This window comes from Propithecus coquereli, unplaced genomic scaffold (genome assembly GCF_000956105.1).
Source record: "Propithecus coquereli isolate 6110/MARCELLA unplaced genomic scaffold, Pcoq_1.0 Scaffold42, whole genome shotgun sequence".
NCBI lineage: Eukaryota > Metazoa > Chordata > Mammalia > Primates > Indriidae > Propithecus > Propithecus coquereli.
The window spans coordinates 45,514-64,932 of NW_012149952.1; the positions used below are offsets into that span (position 1 = coordinate 45,514).

The 19,419-nt window shown below is 48.1% G+C and overlaps 1 protein-coding gene across 1 annotated transcript; it reads left to right on the plus strand.

Annotated features, from left to right (window-relative positions):
• The first annotated feature begins 7,507 nt into the window (after positions 1 to 7,507).
• On the plus strand, positions 7,508 to 19,158 carry LOC105817503 (carcinoembryonic antigen-related cell adhesion molecule 8-like). Its single transcript, XM_012653213.1, has 6 exons — positions 7,508 to 7,571; positions 8,535 to 8,894; positions 12,507 to 12,785; positions 13,631 to 13,900; positions 18,855 to 18,980; positions 19,127 to 19,158. The coding sequence occupies exons 1-6, from the start codon at positions 7,508 to 7,510 to the stop codon at positions 19,156 to 19,158; spliced, it is 1,131 nt and encodes a 376-aa protein (XP_012508667.1).
• Positions 19,159 to 19,419: the final 261 nt, after the last annotated feature.

A 19,419-nucleotide genomic window follows, 5' to 3' on the forward strand; every position in this document is an offset into this window, starting at 1 on the left:
GTAGTATTCACAGGTGATATTTTGTATTTCTCTGGTGTCAGTTGTAATTTCTTCTTTTTCACTTCTGATTGAGTTCCTTCTCTTCTATTTCTGTTTAATCTAGCTAGTGGTCTACTGATTTTTTTTGTTTTTTCAAAGAACCACCTTTTTGTTTCCTTGATCCTTTGTATTGTTTTTTCCCCCCCATTTCATATAGTTCTGCTCTGAGCTTTGTTATTTCTTTTCTTCTCTCAGCTTTGGATTTGGTTTGTTCTTCTTTTAATAGCTCCTTCAGATGTGACATTAGGTTGTTAAATTGTGATCTTTTTGTCTTTTTTATGTAGGCATTTTGAGGCTATGAATTTTCACCTTAGGACTGATTCTGCTATATCCCATAAATTATGAAAGCTTGGGTCCCCTTTATCATTCAGGTCAATCAATCTTTTGATTTGCATTTTAATTTCATCATTGACTCAAGGATCATTAAGCAGCAAGTTGTTTAATTTCTATGATTTTGTGTAGAATTGAGTGTTTCCCTTGGAATTGATTTCTAGTTTTATTCCACTGTATTCTGAGGAGGAACATGATATGATTTCAATTTTTTTAAATTTTATGAGACTTGTTTTGTATCCTAAGATATGATCAATCTTGGAAAATATCCCATGTGCTGATGAGAAGAATGTATATTCAGTAGTTTTTGGGTAGAATGTTTTGTAACGGTCCGTTAGGTCCATTTGTTCTAGAGTCTCATTTAAGTCCAGTGTTTCTTTATTTATGTTCTGTTTTGATGATCTATCCAACTCTGTCAATGGGGTGTTGAAGTCCCTGGCAATTATGATGCTACTGTTTATTTGTTTTCTTAGTTTTAGTAGAATTTGCTTTATGAATCTGGGAGCTTCTGTGTTATATGTATATATATTAATATTTAGATTATTATGTCTTATTGTTGAATTGCTTCCTTCACCATTATAAGATGACCATCTTAGTCTATTTTTAACCGTTATTGATTTAAAGTCTATTTGATCTGATATGAGAATGGCTATACCTGCTCATTTTTGGTTTCCATTTGCATGGAATATTGCTTTCCATCCCTCCACCTTGAGTTTGTGTGAGTCCTTCTGAGTTAGATGCATTTTTTGGAGACAGTGTATGCTTGGGGTATGTTTTTTCATCCATTCAGCCAGTCCATGTCTTCTAAGTGGGGCATTCAGACAATTCACTTTCAGTGTTAGTATTGATATGTGGGACACTGTTCTGTTCATCATGTTGGATGATATCTTGTTGTTTCATTTTCTCTCTAGTGCTATTGTTTTATTAGAACTGTGAGATTCAAATTTATGCTGTTTTTACACTGGTAAGTATCTACTGTGCTATTCTATGTAGAGTATAGTTTTCAGTATTTCCTGGGCAGGTCTAGTAGTGACAAATTCCCTTAGTGTTTGCTTGTCTGGAAAAGTCTTTGTTTCTCCATTGGTCATGAAACTTAGTTTTGTGGAAAACAAAAAATTCGTGGCTGGTAGTTTTCCTGTTTAGGAAGACTAAAAATAGGGCTCTAATCCCTTCTGGCTTGTAAGGTCTCTGCTGAGTAGTCTGTTATTATCCTGATGGGTTTTCCTTTGTATGTTAGTTGTTGCTTTCATTTTGCAGATGGTAGAATTTCTCCTTCATTTTGACTTTGACCAGGTTGATGCCTGTATGTCTTAAAGATGTCCTATTTGCTATTAATCTTTTCAGCGTTTGATGACCATCTTGTATCTGGATATCTGACTCTCTGGTCATACCAGGGCAGTTTTCCTCAATAATTCCCTTGAATAGATTTTCCATACTTTTCACTTTTTCTTCTTCTCCCTCTGGAATATCCGTAATTCATATGCCGGCCTGCTTTGCCTTTTCCCATACTTCTCTGAGTGATTTTTCATTTCTTCTTTAATCTCCTTTTTCTGTATCTTTGACTGACTGGGTTCATTGGAAAGCCTTGTTTTCAAGCCCTGAAATTCCTTCTTCTGCTTGATCTAGCCTGTTGTTGAGGTTTTCTGCTATATTTTGAAATTCTCTAAATGACTGTTTCATATTTTTAAGTTCTGTTATATTTTTTCTAATGGTGCCTATCTCTTTAGCAACTATTGCATTTTTTATTCAGGTCCTGAAACTTTTTTTTTTTCTTCATGTTGGCGTTCAATTTTCTCTTCAATCCCATTCATTTTATTTGCCATCCATATTTTGAATTCCATCTCTGACACTTTGACCATTTTCTGTAGGTTGGTCCATTGCTTGAGACCTATTGACACTCTTTGGGGGTGTCAAAACAGCTTCTTTTTTTCATGTTGCCAGAGTTCTTATTCTGGTTCCTTCTCATCTGATATCAATTCTCTCAGCTCAAGACAGATAAGCATGTAGTGCACTTGTTCTCCCCTGCTGGGATTCTCCTATGTAATGCAAAGAAGAGGTCCCTGGATGGTACACATGCGTCATACTCTTGAGCATTGACATGGCCAAAGATAGGTGGATGTACTGTGAGTGTTTAACACTACTGCTCTCCTGTGTCTCCTGCCTCACCATTCCCCTGTGGTTGTCACTGGTGGTCCCAACATTGCAGAGTGAGTGAATGCCCCACCTAGTTCTGTCAGCTATTGGGAATGTCAGCCCAAGCCAGCTTGAGAGCTGCTCCACTGAGATCCATAGGCAGTGGCATTTGTCAGGTTGCACCAGCTTGACCACAGCCCTACCCACACCTGTGGGTGGCACTGATTTTCTGCCCACATTGGCTTAGCAGCTGCCCTGCTCAAATCCACAGATGGCAGAATTTGTTGTCCCATGTGGCTTGAGTGTAGTCGTTCTCAGGCCCTCCAGTAGTGGCAATTGACAACCTCAACCAGCTTGATGGCCAACCACTCAGATCTACAGATGGCAGCATTTGTTGGCTGTGGGCCAGCTTGAGCACAGCTCCACCTGTGCCTGTAGGGGTGATGACTATCAGCCACTCTGGCTTGAGAGCTGCCCTGTTCAGATCCTCTGCCTACAGCGTTTGTGAGCAGGAAGCTGGCTTAGGCCCAGCCCACCCACATCGACAGGGAGCAGTGATTATCAGACTGCACAGGGTCCCCCACTTGCAGTGGGGGGCATGTGGCACCTGCCCACAGGACTCAGAACAGTGCCTGGCCTCCCTGCTCCCAATCCATCCCACAGACTGGCAGGGGCGATAAGGAGGCAGCAGCAATGAAACTGACACCTGGGTAAAGGCAGCACTCCGGGTCTAGGGTTTTAAAATGGCACCAGCCACAGCACCCAGGGTTTACAAGCCAGTGGGCCACTGCTGTGCCCTCTCTCCAGAGCAATGCCTCTGCAGTCTCCAGATAGCTCCCTATGTCAGTCCTGTGGTCTTCTGCAGTGCTGGGTCCCTCCCACAGGTTGGATAGCAATGATTGTGGGGGAGTGTGGAGCCCCGGGATTCTTCCCTCTGTGCTTTCCCCACATGTGTGCTCATCTTCCCTGTGTACCTCCAAACCACAGCACAGGTCACCCATCTTCTCCTTCTTCATTTTGGGTGCCTGCTGTCACCTCTCCTTTGATTCACAGTGCGATCTGGAGGTGGATACCATACTTACCACCTTCAAGCCTCTCCAGGACAGTGGCATGTGCAGGCTGCTCCTAGTCCACCATATTGGCCCCAAGCCTGAAAGGTTTTTATTTTGATGTACTCCAATTTATCTACTTTTTCTTCTGTTGTCTGCACTTTTGGTGTCCTAACAAAGAAACCATTGCCAAATCCAATATTATGAAGTTTTTGCCCTATGTTCCTCTTGGGCTTTTGTAGTTTTAGGTCTTACATTTAGGTCTGTGGTCCATTTTGAGTTCATTCTTGTGTGAGGTAAGGGTCCAATGTTGGCATTACGTGGAGAATATAAAATCCTCATACATGACAGGTGGGAATATAAAATGGTGCAGCCACTTTTGGAAACACTTTGGCTGTTCTTCAAAAACTAAAGATACAATTATCATATGAAACAGCATCGACTCCTGGGTACATACCCAAAGAACTGAAGACAGAGACTCAGATACTTGCATGGAATATTCACTGTAGCAATTTTCCCAACAGGTAAAATGCGGAAACAATCCACGTGCCCAGCAGCAGATGAGGGATGAACACATCTGGCGCATTGATACAACAGAATGTTAGTTACCCATAAAAGGGAATGAAGCTCTGATGCATGCTACAACATGGATGGACCTTGGAAACAGTATACTAAGTGAAATAAGCCAGAAACAAAATGACATTTGTTGTATGATTCCACATATATGAAATATCAAGAATAGGTAACTTCACAGACACAGAAAGTAGATTAGAGTTTATCAAAGTCTGGAGGCAGGGAGGAATGGGGGGTCACTGTTTAATGGATACAGAGTTTCTTTTGGGATGATGAAAGTTTTCTGTAGGAAAATACTGGTGATGGTTGTTTAACTTTATGACTATAGTTCATTCCACTTAATTACTCACTGAAAAATGTGTTGCAAATTTTTCGTATATATTTTAAAACAATTTTTTAAAGTCTTTGGTGGAAAAATAACCCACCACGTAAAACACACTCACCCTGATCAGAGAGTCCTCATTATACTCATGGACAGACTACAGACCCCTCATAACCCTCTGTAAGAAACATCCAAACATTTAGCGACATGAGGCTGACCAGCCAACTGCAGATGCACAGAGTAAATGTATTTGCAAAGAGACTGAGAGTTAAGCTGGAGGAGCAGACCACAGCATTCCCAGGACATGAACCCTTCCAGTGAATTCTGACTTTATCTGTCCCCAATCACCATTCAGATCTTCTTGTGGGGTTCAGATAGGGAAGATAATGGTCCTGTCCCCTGGACACTCTGTGTGAGGACACAGGGCCCTCCACTAGGGCTCCACACACAGCTCTGACCATCTGGACATTGTGAGGAGGACTCTAGGAGGAGCTCAGGGACAACACAAGAGAATCAGCTATGGAGAGGAACCTGGAGCTGGAAGAGCTGGTCGATGAACCAGAACTCGGTCCCTGCAGGTCATGAGCCCAGCCCACCCTGAAGCAGGACCCCTTGCGATCCAGGCACCCCTGAGACACAGCTCCCGCCTGGGGCCTCCTTCCTGGTGACACATCAGGGTCCCTCAGGATCAAGCTGTCCAGAGAGTGCAGCACCATGGACAGCGCCAATCTCAGCTCCACGCTTCCCCGCTCACAGGGATCAGGCCTCAGAACACATGGCAGAGGCCAGTGAGGCCAGAGATTGAGAGGAGGCGGCGACCACAGGGGCAGCTGCCTGGAACAGGAGCAGGTGAGGGCACTGGCCGAGGCAGCAGCAGAGACCCAGGAGAAGGTGGTGCAGGAAGGAAAACCCAGGCGTGGGCAGGAGAGGGGAGGCGGACCCAGGCTCTGTGGGGTGCAGCGCAGTGTGGGACAGTGAGTGTGACGCCATCTCAGGCAAGGCCAGGCGCAGGTGAACAGGAGAAGAAGCACCTCCCACCTCCCCTGATCCAGGACATGGAGTGTGTGGTGCTGTTTCCCCAGAGTCTGGGTCCCCTGTTCTGGCCCCTGGGAGTGAGAAGTGAAGTTGCCCTGCCCCTCCTTCCCCTTCTGCTCCCCTGACCCTGACCTTCCTCTCCTGCCCCTCCACCTTCCACTTCCCGACCTCCGCTCAGTGCTCAGGCCCAGACATTGCTGTCCCCCCTGCCCCAGGACACGCACAGTGCAACCTCCGGCAGACACGGACAGATTGGGACTCACAGAGCTCGAACTTGATGGCGCTTTGACAACACATACGCAAGACCCCACGGGAAATGTCTACACGTGGATGCTGAACAAAACACGCCGCCTGGCCCCGCGCCTCTGCCCTCTACACTTCCCCCACGGGCCACCAGGGGGCGGCAACGTCCCAAAGCTGGAGCCTCCAGGGGCGCCGACCTCCCTCAGCGCCGCCCTCAGCCCTGCAGGGACTGACCCTCACTGGTCGCGCCTCAGCCCACGGCGCTCCTCGCTCTCCAAGCTCCCCACACCACTCTGTCACCTCCTCCGCCACCAGTGGTCGACCACCTGAAGGCCGCTCCCCCTGCAGGCGGCTCCTGCCCTGCGCACCTGCGTCCTTCCCAAAAGGGCGCTTTCCCTCACGACCTTCTCTCCAGGTCATCACCTATCTCTGCACCTACTCACTAGATGCCGCCGGCTCCGCCTGTCCTGTTCCTGCGGGATCAGGGCCCAGCCCGGGCCGACACACAAGAGGGGCTCCTTGACGGTGGAAGCAAATGGAGCAGACACAGGGCGACCTGCCCGCAGGGTGCAAAGGCAGGACACGGGCACCGGGAGGGTGTGACCACCTGAGCCCTGCTCTCTGGCAGATGTGGGACCTCCAACCCTCATGACTCGGGAGGGAGGACAGAGCTGGACAGGTGGACAGGGGTGAGGGAGACCCCTTCAGCTCCCAGAACGCAGCCCACACCCACCGCCCCTCTGAGTTGTGAGCAACTTGCCCCACACACGGGCTCTCTGGCCACTGCCTGTCCTTCCTCTGCACAGAGGGGCTTGACCAGGCTCCAAAACCCTCGAGGCCAGACCCCAGGTGAGTCAGCCCGGGGAGGCTGAGCCCATCCTGGCCGCAGAGGCAGTCAGGAGCTAGTATGGGTGTATCCAGGTCTGAGCCCCTGCTCTGCCCCACCGGCCCCCTCCTGAGTCTCTAAGAGCCTCGTTCTGCAGGGTCCCTGTGCAGCTGCCCACCCCCCTGCACCATCCATGGGAAGGCAGGGTCACCACAGGACAGTCGGCAGCACAAAGGACAGAGGCCACACAGGACGGTCAGGGAGAACTTGGAGGGGCCCTGAGTCGCAGCTCAGCCACCAGACCCCAGGTAGCCAGACAGTGCCTGAGACCTGCCCCTGGTGACCTTAGGGCCCACAGCCCCCAACTGACCAAACAACACAGGCCTCTCCTCGCAGGACGAATGAGAGCCTCACACTGCACACCTCCAGGAAGGACAGTTCCCCCTGGGACACCTGGGTCCTGGAAGCTGTGTCCAAGCTAGACCCAATGAGAGAGGGAGGGTCCCTGTCACTAGTCATCACTCAGCTTGCCGGATGAACAACCTCTGTGTCCGTGTGTATGTGTGAGTCTGCTTTGGTTGTACCTGTGTGTGTGTGTCTGTGTGTGCATCTATCTCTGTGTGCATGTGTTGTATATGTGGTGGGTAGGTTGGGGTGACAGAATCCTTGCTGAAAAAGGAAAAGGCCTCAGGAGTTTTCAGGGGCGTGAAATGTGGACAGAGGGAAAGGGGAAGGATGGACAAGGGAAGCAGGACTGAGAGGGGAGGGGTCAAGGAGGCTTCCTGGGCTCAGACCCCGCCCCAGCCCCATGACCCTGGGAAGTGCTCCTGCCCCAGGAGGAGGCTCAGCACAGAGGGAGGAAGGACAGCAGAGCTGACAGGTCAGACCAGTCGTGCTCAAAAGCATTCCCGGAGCCAAAGCTCTTCTGCACAGAGGACAGAACAGGCGGCAGAGACCATGGAGCCCCCCACAGCCCCCCCGCATAGAGGACGCATCCCCTGGCAGGGGCTCCTGCTCACAGGTGAGAGGGACAATGCCCTGGGGATCGGTGCAAGGAGGGAGCACAGACACTGGCTGGGTCTCCTGGGGAGGACAGTGCTCTGAGAGGGACAGAGGACTTCAATTGGAGCCTGAAGAGGGGAGGGGACACCAAAGCGGAAGAGGAGGTCACAACCTGAAGGTCACATTGAACTGGAATTGGAAAGGTGCAGAACAGTCTCAATTGCTCTGTGTTCTCCAGGTTAATCATCAATAGTCACTACATTTTGAAAATGGTAATAACAATATCAGGGTGACACTTCAAGTAAACATAACTAGGGGCACTAAACATGGCCCTTTCCCCCAAAGTCAGATACTATCTTATGTTCACTGTAAAATAAACACCAGGACGTGGAGGGCCCTGGGAACGCTCATTCACTCACCCGCAGGTGTCCGCAGCCTGTCCCAGGCTCTGGGGCACAACAAAGGTCAGACACGTCCCTGTCCTCACAGAGCTCACGTCCTAGCGGGAGGAAGACAGACAAGCAGAGAGATCTCGAATGTGAGGTCAACTGTGGACAAGAGCCACAGAGGGAACAGGCAGGGAAAGGTCAGGAAGGGAAGACCCAGAGTCCCTAGAGGAGGTGGCCAGGGAAGGTCCCTCCCAAAGATGCTCCTGAGTGTGAGCAGGGATCTGAGGGCAGTGGGGGGAGAGCCCTGCAGACACCTGGGAAGAGGACTCCAAGCAGGGGCATGGCCAGTCCAGAGGCGCTGGAGTGATGGTGGTCACACTGCTGACCTTGACCCAGAGCACACACACACACACTCACACACACACACACACACTCACACACTCACACACACACACACGCATACACTCACACACTCACACACACACACACTCCTCAAGGCTGAGGGTGAAGAGACCTGCTCAGGATCCAGGGACCATCTTTCAATCCCAATTCCAAGGTCCCAATACGGATTGATTCTCTCTCCTTCCTCCTAGTCTCACTTTTAACCTCCTGGAACCCACCCGCCACTGGCCAAGTCACTATGGAATCTGTGCCGCTCAGTGTTGTGGAGGGGAAGGACGTTCTTCTACTCGTCCACAATATGCCGCAGGATACTATAGGCTACAGGTGGTACAAAGGGCATCAGACAGACCGCAACCGCACAATACTAACGTATATGATAAATGCTACAACTATTTTGATTGGGCCTGAACACACTGATCGAGAGACAATATACTCCAATGGATCCCTGCTGTTCCACAATGTCACCCAGGAGGACAAAGGATACTACACCCTACACCTTATAAGCAAAAATCCTCTAAGTAAAGCAGTAACTGGACAGTTCCACGTGTACCGTGAGTGATCCCTCTGTGACCTTTGGGTGTTGGGGGGTTAGTTCTACTTCACACACACGAGGTGGTCAGGCCTGGACTGTCCCTACTTCCCCCTCTGCATTATGTCCCATGTTGGGGTTTGAGCTCTTAGTACAGGAGACACAGTGAGGGACAAATGTCAGAATATCAGATGCTTTTCCTACGTCCAGACCCTGTAGACACTGCCTGCAGAGGAAGGACCAGTGTGACAGGTAACTCGGCAGGGGCAGATCAGTCTCAGACCAGCCCCTGTGCCCTTCACATGAACATGACCTTACAAAAACCCTGTAGGATACAGTCAGGGCCTGGCCTGAGGGGCCCCCTGGGATCCTCACAAAGAAGCTCACACCCAGGGCTCCTGAGTCCAGGTGACCCTGGGGAGCCCGTGGTCAAGGTTGGGTTCGGCCACCTGAGCAGGGCTGACTGGGAGCCACGATCTCCCAGCTGCCTGAGGACTGAGGTTCCAGAAGCTGGTCACCAGCCAGGGCCTGACCCCACAGCCTCATCTGGGCAATCACCATGCCCAGAAAGTCACCTGAGACTCAGTGTGGGTGGCATAGACGGACACTTTCCTCAGGCCACCAGCTCACTGCCCTGGGGGACTTAAGAGACTTCAGGGAAGCCACTGTCTCCAGGGGGAGGGACAGAGGACAGAGGACGCTCCTGGAAGCCGCCTGTCCACCAGGGATCAGGCCGCGGGACTCTCATGGATGCAGCAACAATCGATGCTGTTTATTTGGGCAGCTCCTCTGTACGAAGCTGTAGGTCAGCTAATCGTGAATATTTTAAGGTTAATTGACAGACAAGATAAGGCAGAGACCGTTTACCATGTATCCTATTTTACTGAGGGGAAACTGAGGCACGGCGCAACAGAGTCACTGAATTAGAGTCACACAAAACATGACTGAAGATCAGAGTCACAGGAGGCCTGTCTGCAGCGCAGCCTCAACCTCCCTCAACTCCAGGGGCCTTATTAGGCATCCGGGGACCCCAACGCCAGTGCTGGGTTCAGCTGCATCGGCAGCTCAGAGGGGGAGATTCCGGTCTGGGGAGTGAGGAGCAAATGGAGAATTAGTCAGTTTCACTCTAGAACTGAACCACCTGCCTCAACAAGCAGAGTCAGTGTCAGGAATGCCCAGGCCTCCCCCTCAGCCACACCCCCCTCCCTGGACTCTAAACCAGGTGTTTCCTGGTGTGTCCGTGTCACTCCCACAGAGGGGACAGGAAAGGATGTGGCTTTCTCTCTCCCCACTCACACCCTGCACCAGCACAGGGTCCGACATGTGACATACTCTCAGTAGTTCTCTGATGAAGGAGGGAGGGAAGGAATGAATGAATGAGTGAATGATCCATGACCTCTTCGGAGACTGGATCCTGGACGCAGAACACTAGGAGGTTCTTACCGCGCCTGTTCCCTGTCCCTCAGGGGCTGAGACCCGAGCTCCATCCCTCTGACCCCTGCCCCAAAGCCACCAGGAACCCGTCTCATGTGACTTTGGGGCTTCCCAGCTGTGGGGGGTTTCAGGGCTCCCTGGTCCTGCTCCTGGGGTCTCTGAAGTCCCCGCAACCTCCGTGCTCACTGCCATGGCATGTCTGGCTCTTTCTGCTCCTCCATATCCCTCATCTTCCTCCCCCTTCATTCCAGCCTGCGTCTACCCTGCACAGCTTCCTCCACCCTTAAGCCTTCCCCTGACACTCCCACTGACAACAGCTGCCTGTCCTCGTCCCTTCCTGCTAACCCTGTGGACAGACCCACCTCCCAGGCAATAGTAAAGGCACAGAAATCAGTCAGAGCAGCTGCCCCTGCCAGGCTCCATCACAAGCCAATGTCCCCAGGTCACCAGGAGAACAACCATCCACTATGTCCCCACCCAAGGCTCTTTCCTTCTGTGAGGCCAAAAAGTGGGACAGGCCGGGCGACAGGCCATGGGACAAAGATGGGTGACCCTCCATCTACTCTCAAGCCTGAATCACCAGGGGTCAGAGGAGAAAGACAGGTCTGCAACCCCCAAAGCCACAGGCTCATTTCACTGACTGATTCCTGACTGCAGCCTCGTCCTGGCGTGGGGCTCATGTTCTCCATGGTTCCTCGGACCTTCCCAGGTGGAGCTGGCTAGACCGGTGCTGTCTGAGGGGTGACAGCCTGCTCCACAGGCACCTGTGTCCCGCATGATGACACCGATACCAGAAGGTGGGGTCCCTGAGATGGTGAGATGCACGAGCCAGGGTGTCTCACTTAGAATCTGCTCAGTTTGCACAAATTTGACCAAACCCTAGTTGTGTTTCCTGAGGTCAAGAGAAAGGAAGAAAGCATTTCACATGCCTTGTGGGGCTCCTCCACATTTTGCCTAACTCTCCATGGGAATTAGGGACGTGGAGGTCTTTCTAAATTTATTACCATCACACACATCACTTCTTCTAATTTGGTATCTTTCTCTTCTTATTACTGTTGAGACACCTCAGACTTCCCTCTGACCAGTTCTGTCCTCCTAACGGCACTCGCCTGTCTCTCTCTACCCAGGGAGTCACTGATTCCAAACCGACTTCAGCATCTTCCTTTGAGCGTAATGTGACCTGCTGGACTTCAGAGCTTGGTCCAAGACCTCGTCGTGCTCTCTACAGAAATATTCCTCTCAGCAATTGGTCTTAGATCCTGAGTATTAATAATACTTTTCAGACATGGAAGAAACTTAACGTCTCCTATTCCTATCCCGTCTGCCCATCATACGAGGTCCATGAGTCCAGATTCCAGCACGTTCGTGCTCCCCCCTTTGCACCAGTCAGGTCTGCGTTTGCAAACGTCCACATGTGTTTCCCGAATGATCCACACACAGTCCTCACCTGCCCTCTGCAGGGGGACAAGGGACATTAAGGACCAAGGGCAGGGAACATGGTTCTGCTCCAAACCACCAGCTCCTACCTGTTCCCTCACTCTTTTCTAGATCATTCCTTGGACTCCACTCTACCTTTTAGGAGTCACTGGCTCATGTGATTCGCCATCAAGCAGCTGGGAAAAACTGCCCCCACCTGTGGCCCCATAGCCTGACTGCTGAGCTGATCTCCAGGCTGCCTCCTGCTCTCCCTGAGTTATTTGTGCTCAAACACCCAGTCCCAGGCCAGGCTGCCCAGTACCCTCAGGGTCTAAGGACAATGGGAAGTCCCATCAGTACCCGTCTCTGGGATATCTGAGGACAGCCTCAGAGAAACACACCTAGGGGGCCAAAGTAGGACTACGAAGCTAGAAGGGACCTAACGTCCGCACATTCCAGGTGAGAACCACAAGGTCACTCAGGCAGTCAGGGAAGGACCAGGAGAGGCGCCAGGGTCGGGGTGGAGGGGCACTCTGGCTCCAGGTCCTGTGTCTGTCCACCACCCCATGCTGCTGCTCAACTGAGAAAGTCTGTGCATCTCCCAGACACAGAGCAGGGGGCCTCACGTTCTCTGAGCCCTCAGATCGTCATGCATCTGTCTTGTGACACACGCACCTGCCTTGTCTTTTAATCACTCAGGTTGGCTGAGAGGTGAGATGCCAAGATGACTTTAGGGGAATCAAAGGTACCACACAGGGCAACCTTCTCTCTGTTATCTGCGCAGCCGAGTTACCCAAACCCTCCGTCGCAAGCAACAACTCCAGCCCCGTGGAGGATGAGGACTCTGTAGCCTTAACCTGCGAACCTGAGACTCAGGACACAACCTACCTGTGGTGGATAAACGGTCACAGGCTCAAAGACAATGACAGGGTAGTGATGTCCCCGGACAACAGGACCCTCATTTTACTCAATATCTCAAGGAATGACACAGGACCCTATCAGTGTGGAAACTGGAACCCAGTGAGTGCCAGCTGCAGTGACCCAGTCACCCTGAATGTGCTCTGTGAGTATTTTCTGTTCCTCCACAGCCCAGGTTGCAGCCCAAATTCACACAGCCAGAGACCAGGCCATTCAGTTCCTCTCGGGTCCAAGTACACAGACCCTCACCCCTCGACACCCAGGCTGGCCAAGACTTCCTGCCCCAGGCAAACCCGGGCAGGCCCAGCCTTGACCAAGAATAGGAGGGAGGGGCTGCTCCTGTCTTGAGATGCTCATGGTCAACAACCTGTGACAAGAGAAACAGGTCAGTGTCTCAATGTCTCAGACACGGGTTATAGTTAGGAGTTTGGGTTTTTTGTTTGTTTGTTTGTTTTTAGGAGACAGGGTCTCACTCTGTTGCCCAGGCAGAAGTGCACTGGTGGGATCATAGCTCATTGTAACCTCAAACTCCTGGGCTCTAGCAATCCTGCTGCCTCAGGAGCAGGTGATTGTGAATATTTTAAGGTTAATTGACAGACAAGGTAAGCCAGAGACCATTTACCATGTATCCTATTTTACTGAGGGGAAACTGAGGCACGGGGCAACAGAGTCATTGATTTAGAGTCACACAAAACATGACTGAAGATCAGAGTCACAGGAGGCCTGTCTGCAGCTAGAACTACAGGGACACACATCCAAGTCCAGTTAGTATTTTTAGTTTCCTGTAGATACCAGTGTCACTATCTTGCCCAGGCTGGTCTTGAACTCCTGGCCTCCCACCTTAGCCTCCAAAAGCACTAGGATTACAGGTGTGACCTGCGACACCTGGCCAGGTTGTAACTTTTTAAACAAGATTGTGTAGCCCTTCTACAAACCAGAAGCTTCCCCTTTCCTCTGATGACATCACATGTGGCTTTATTCTTTGTCCAGATGGCCCCGACGTCCCCACTATTTCCCCCTCAGACTCCTATTACCAACCAGGTGCAAACCTCAACCTCTCCTGCCACGCGGCCTCTAACCCTGCTGCACAGTATTCCTGGCTTATCAATGGGAGTCTCCAGCAAACCACACAAGAGCTCTTCATCCCCAACGTCACTGTGAATAACAGCGGATCCTATGCCTGTGTGGCCCACAACTCTGCCACTGGCCACAAAAGGACCACAGTGAAGACTATCACAGTCAAGATTCTCGTACTTTCCAGTAAGTGAATCCCTGGAGGGTTGGCATTAAGTTTTGGCATGGACTATGCGTGGTGTTCAGAGAAGGGCCATAAAGAAGTTTTCTTTCCCAGCCTGAGTCCTGGGCACAAACAAGTCCCAGCTTCCCCCTGAGCCCTCCCACTCGTCTCTGCAGACTGTCTCCTCCCCTGGCTTCTCTGATTTCGCACACCTGACCTTGGGTCCAGCCTGGAGTGTGGGGAGGGGGTTCCCTCAGCCCTAGAGAGCCCCATCTAGTGGGAGGGGCTTCACCGAGAGGAGAGGAGGAAGGGTCCTCAAGGACAAGTGGCTTCTCTCTGTCACCAACATGTCCCTTTCTGCCACATTTTTCTTTTCTTTTACCTACCCCATGAGCTCCAAGGAACATAGGAGGTTTTAACATAGGCTCACATTATTTTTCCCCAAATGAGAAGATAAAACCCCCCTGGAGGAGGGATGAGCATCTCGGAGCTCTGCTCCCTGCTCTGCTTCCGGCTCGCCTGGTTACCAGCTGTGCTGTGACTTCATCCAGGTGGACAGGTGTTTACAGAGAGGGTGAAGGTACCAGCCACTATATAGTATATATAGTGGTGAAATATACATAACATGATTTACCATTGTAACCATTTTAAGTGGAAGGTTCTGTGCTATTAAGTACATTTATAGTGTTGAACAACTGTCACCGCTATCCATTTCCAGAACTTTTTCATCTTACCATATTGAACCTCTGTGCCCACTAAAGGTAATTCTCTACTCCATGTCCCCAGAGTCCCAGGCCCACCATTCTATTAATACTTCCTTTCTATATGTAGTCAACTATTCCAAGTACCTCATAAAGGGAATCATACAGTATTTGTCCTTTCGAGTCAGTCTTATTTTGCTTAGCATGACGTCTTCAAAGTTCAACCCTGTTGTAGTGCGTATCACAATGGTGTTCCTTGTTCAGACTGCATAACATTCCATTGTATGGATATACCTCATTTTGCCTATCCACTTATCTTTTGATGGACTTTTGAGTTGTTTGCACAATTTGTCTATTGTGAGTACATGGGTGTGAACATGGGTGTGGAAATATCTGTTTGAATTCTTACTTTTGATTCTTTTGAGTATTTGGCCAGAACTGGAATTGCTGGATCACATGGTAATTCTTTGTTTAATTTTTTGAGGAATTGCCATACCATTTTCCACAGTGGCTGGACTATTTCACATTCCCACTGGCAATGCCTAAGAGTTCCAATTTTCCCACCTCCTCGAAAACACTTGTTTGAGTTTTCTTTTTTTTATCGAAGCCATCCTAAAGTATGTGAAGTCATATATCATTGTGATTTTGATTTGCATCTCCCTAAGTGTTAGCGGTGTTGAGCATCTTTTCATGTTTTTATTGGCCATTTGTATATCTTCCTTGAAGAAATGTCTGTTTTACTCCTTTGCCCATTTTTAATTGGATTTTTGTTGTTATTGAGCTCTAATAGTTCTTTATATATTCTGGAAATTTCTCCCCTATCAGATATATGATTTGCAAATATTTTTCCCATTCCTTGGGTTGCCTGTTCACTTTGTTGCTAGTGTCCTTTCACATACAAACATTTCTAGTCTTCATGAAGTGCAATTTATCTACTTTTTCTTTCACTGCCTATGCTTTTGGTGTCATAGCCAAGGAATCACTGCCAAATCCAATGTCATGAAGCTTTTACCCGATGTTTTCTTCTAAGAGTTGTATAGTTTTAGCTCTTACATTTAAGTCTTTGATCCTTCTTGAGTTTATTTTTGTATTGCTGTAGGTAAAGATTCAACTCATCTTTTTGCATGTATACTCAGTTTTCCCAAAATCACTTGTTGAAAAGACTATCCTTTCCCCATTGAATAGTCTTGGTACCCTTGTCAAAAATCATTTAGCCATACATACTAGCATTTACTTCTGGGCTTTCTATTCTTTTCCATTGGTTTCTATGTCTGTACCAAACTGTATTGATTTGGCTTTGTAGTAAATTTTGAAATCAGGGTTGAGTCCTCCAGCTATACTCTCCCTTTTCAAGACTGTTTTGATTACTAGAGTCCCTGAGATTCCATATGAATTTTAGTATACATTTTTCTATTTCTGCAAAAAGTGTCCCTGGGATTCTGACAGGGATTGCATTGACTCTGTAGATCACTTTGGGTGGTATTGTCATCCAAATAATAAGTCTTCCAACCCATGAAAATAAAATATCTTTCTATCCATTTACATCATCTTTAATTGCTTTTGGCAATGTTTTCCAGTTTTCAGGGTACAATTCCTTCACCTCCTAAGTACTTCATCATTTTTTATACTAATGGGAATTCAACTATTTTCTTAATTTCATTTCAGATTGCTTAGTGTTAATGTACAGAAATACAACTCATTTTTGGATGTTGATTTTGTATCCTGTAGTTCATTGATTATGTTTATTAGTTCTAACAGTTTTTGAAAAAATTGTTGGGGTTTTCTACATAAATATTATGACATCTGCAAACAGAGATAATTTTACTTCTTGTTTCCAATTTGGATGTCCTTGTTTTTTCTTGCCTAATTCTCCAGCTAAGGATTCCAATACTATGTTGAATAGAAGTGTCAAAAGCAGGCATCCTTGTCTTGTTCCTATTGTAAAGGAAAAGCTGTCAGTCTTTCACCATTGAGTATATGATGTTGGCTTCGGACTTTTCATATGTTGCCTTCATTATGTTGAGGTAGTTTCCTTCTATTTATACTTAGTGTGTTTTTACTAGGAAAGAATGTTGAATTTTGTCAAATGCTCTCATTGATGTAATCTCCTTGCTAGTTATAGATTTATTCAGATTTTCTGTTTCTTCATGATTCCATCATGGTAGAGTTTGTGTTTCTAGGAATTTCTTCATTTCATCTAGTTATCCCATTTGATGGCAAAAATTATTTCTAGTACTCTAGTAATCTTTATTATTTCTGTAGATTTCATAGTGTCTCCACTTTCGTTTCTGATTTTTGTGATCTGAATCTTCTCTATTTTTTTCCTTAGTCAATCTAGTTAAAGACTGTCAATCTTTTTTGAAGAACCAAGTTTTCGTTTTCTCGATTTTCTCTATCGTTTTTCTCTTTTCCACTCTAATCTTTATTATTTCCTTCATCTGCTATCTTTGAGTTTAGTTTGCACTTTTTTGCGGGGGGTTGGGGGACAGATTCTCACTCTGTCACCCTGGGTAGAGTGCAGTGGCGTCATCATAGCTCATTGCAACCTCAAACTCCTGACCTCAAGTCATCCTCCTGCCTCAGCCTTCCTAGTGGCTGTGACTACAGGCACAAGCCACAACACCCCCCTAATTTTTCTGTTTTTAGTAGAAATGGGGTCTCACTCTCATTGAGGCTTGTATAGAACTCCTGAACACAAGTAATCCTCCCACCTCCGTCTCCCAGAGTGCTGGGATTGCAAGTGTGAGCCACGGCACTCAGCCTGTTCTTATTCTCTCACCTTACATTGTAAAGCTAGCTGTTGGTTTGGATCTTTCTTCTTTTTAAATGTGTTTACAGTTATAAATTTCTTTCGCAAGAGTCTTAACTTCTCTGAGCGTCAAATTCCTCAACCAAAAATTGCAATAAGAGTACCTGTTTCATAGTATTGTTTTAAAGATTTAAACATTAATAGTCAATTAAACCTTTAGCAAAATGCCACACAGATGAAACGTTCTATAAATGTTAGCTGCTATTATTACTGCTATTATCATTAGCCTCGAAGTCAGGTAGTCCTGGAGTCAAATCCCAGATCCACCTTTCACCAGCCATATGACTTTGGGTAAGTTTTTTCACCACTGTAAGCCTTTGTTTTTTTCATTTGCAAAATGGAAATAATATATCTCTAACACAGTTATTGCACATGAGATAATGAGATACACATAGTGGGCTTAGCATAGGGCCTAGCACACAGTAAGTACCCCACAACAGTAGCTAACATTAGCATTAATTGTCAGCCTTGAATTGACGGCTAAAGGCTAAGCCCCAAATTGTTATAACAAAAATAAAGAAAAAACAGAAACAAAACATATTTTCTGTGTGTGTGTGTGTGTGTGTGTGTGTGTGTGTATGAATGGGGGGACATTACAGAAAAAAAAGCCACTGGGACATGGTTACTGACTAAATATGGAAGGGGAAAAAAGGAGCTAAGTGCAGTCTCAAGCCTGGTACATTCATTTTCATCCACTGAGATAGAGACATAGTGGGATTACACACACACAGAGGATAATTTATTGGGGAAAATGCCTGTGAGGGAGGGTGTGGCAGGAGTGGGAGGAGCCTGGGAGAGCCCTCAGACCACACTGCAGATCTGATGCCTGTGAGGGAGAAAGAGAAGGGAGTTTTAGGCTGCAGTGCAGTTCTAAGGGAGTTTTTGGAAGGCTGATGGGGAGTCCTCAAGCCAGTCACCCATCAGAGGAAACCAGAGCCTGGCAGAACTGGGCTTGCCTTCATACCCGTGCTGGGAGCCCCTGGGAAGTGAGGTCTCTGTGCAAAGGAGGTGGTGAACCCAGAGGATACTGGCCTGGCCCTTCTGTCAACTCAGTCCCTGTGATAGAGACCTGACAGACTCGTATTCATGGCTCTTGGATCCTGAGAAAAAGATGCAACCACAAAGAGATGAAAAGTTGTAATAACATACAAAAATTGCAATGAACCTTTCTCATATTTCAAAGCCTTCAAAAATATCTGAGTGCAGAAATTGCACTCAATCTGAGTGCAATTGAGTGGCAATCTGAGATTGAACACAGGCTGATCACCAACCTAGATACACAGTGAGAGGGAAAAATAATTGCAAGGATATGGTTGCCTAATCACCTCCCAGGACCATTTCCACACACACACAAAAGTATTGCTTGAAGGAACAAGTAGAGACTACTTCATGCTGAGAGTTGTTTTCCGGGGCACCCCCACTGTAAAACAATTCCACCTTCATTCCTCCTCTTTTCTTCCCATGCAGGTGGTTCATCACAAGGAAATTCTCCGGGCCTGTCCGTTGGAGCCATTGTTGGCATTGTGATTGGAGTCCTGGCTGTGGTGGCACTGATAGCAGCCCTGGTGTATTTTCTGTACTTCAAAAAGAATGGTGGGTATGATGGCCTTTTCTCTGTTAGGTTTCTGCCAGGCTAACTGCCATGCTCTGGAGAGGGAAAGAAGTTCTTCACCTATCCCTGGGCCTGGAGCTCCTCCTCCTCCCCCTGAAATCCTGTTTCTCAGCACTAATTCCTGCAGGTCTCTTCTTCCCTGGTCTTCATGGTCCCTGAACCCCACCTTCTCCTGGACATGGTTATTCCCCAGGCCCTGCTCATTTGTTCCCCACATTCAGCACATTGTCAGAGCCTCTCAATGCTTTTGTAACATCTCCCACTTATGTCGTTCTCTCCACTTCCATAAATCTAACTAACCCAGGCCCTCAACAACTGCTCCCAGCACTGCATGACTTCCTGTCTCCCGTCTCTCTGAATCCTCCTTGCACACCGCTGCCTCACTACCTTCTTGAAAACTAGCTCACTCTCCTACTCAAG

Coding starts and splice junctions, on each gene's coding strand:
- LOC105817503 (XM_012653213.1), top strand. CDS start 7,508: ATGGAGCCCCCCACAGCCCCCCCGCATAGAGGACGCATCCCCTGGCAG. Junction 12,786..13,630: donor AGTCACCCTGAATGTGCTCT/GTGAGTATTTTC, acceptor TTCTTTGTCCAG/ATGGCCCCGACGTCCCCACT. Junction 13,901..18,854: donor CAAGATTCTCGTACTTTCCA/GTAAGTGAATCC, acceptor CTTCCCATGCAG/GTGGTTCATCACAAGGAAAT.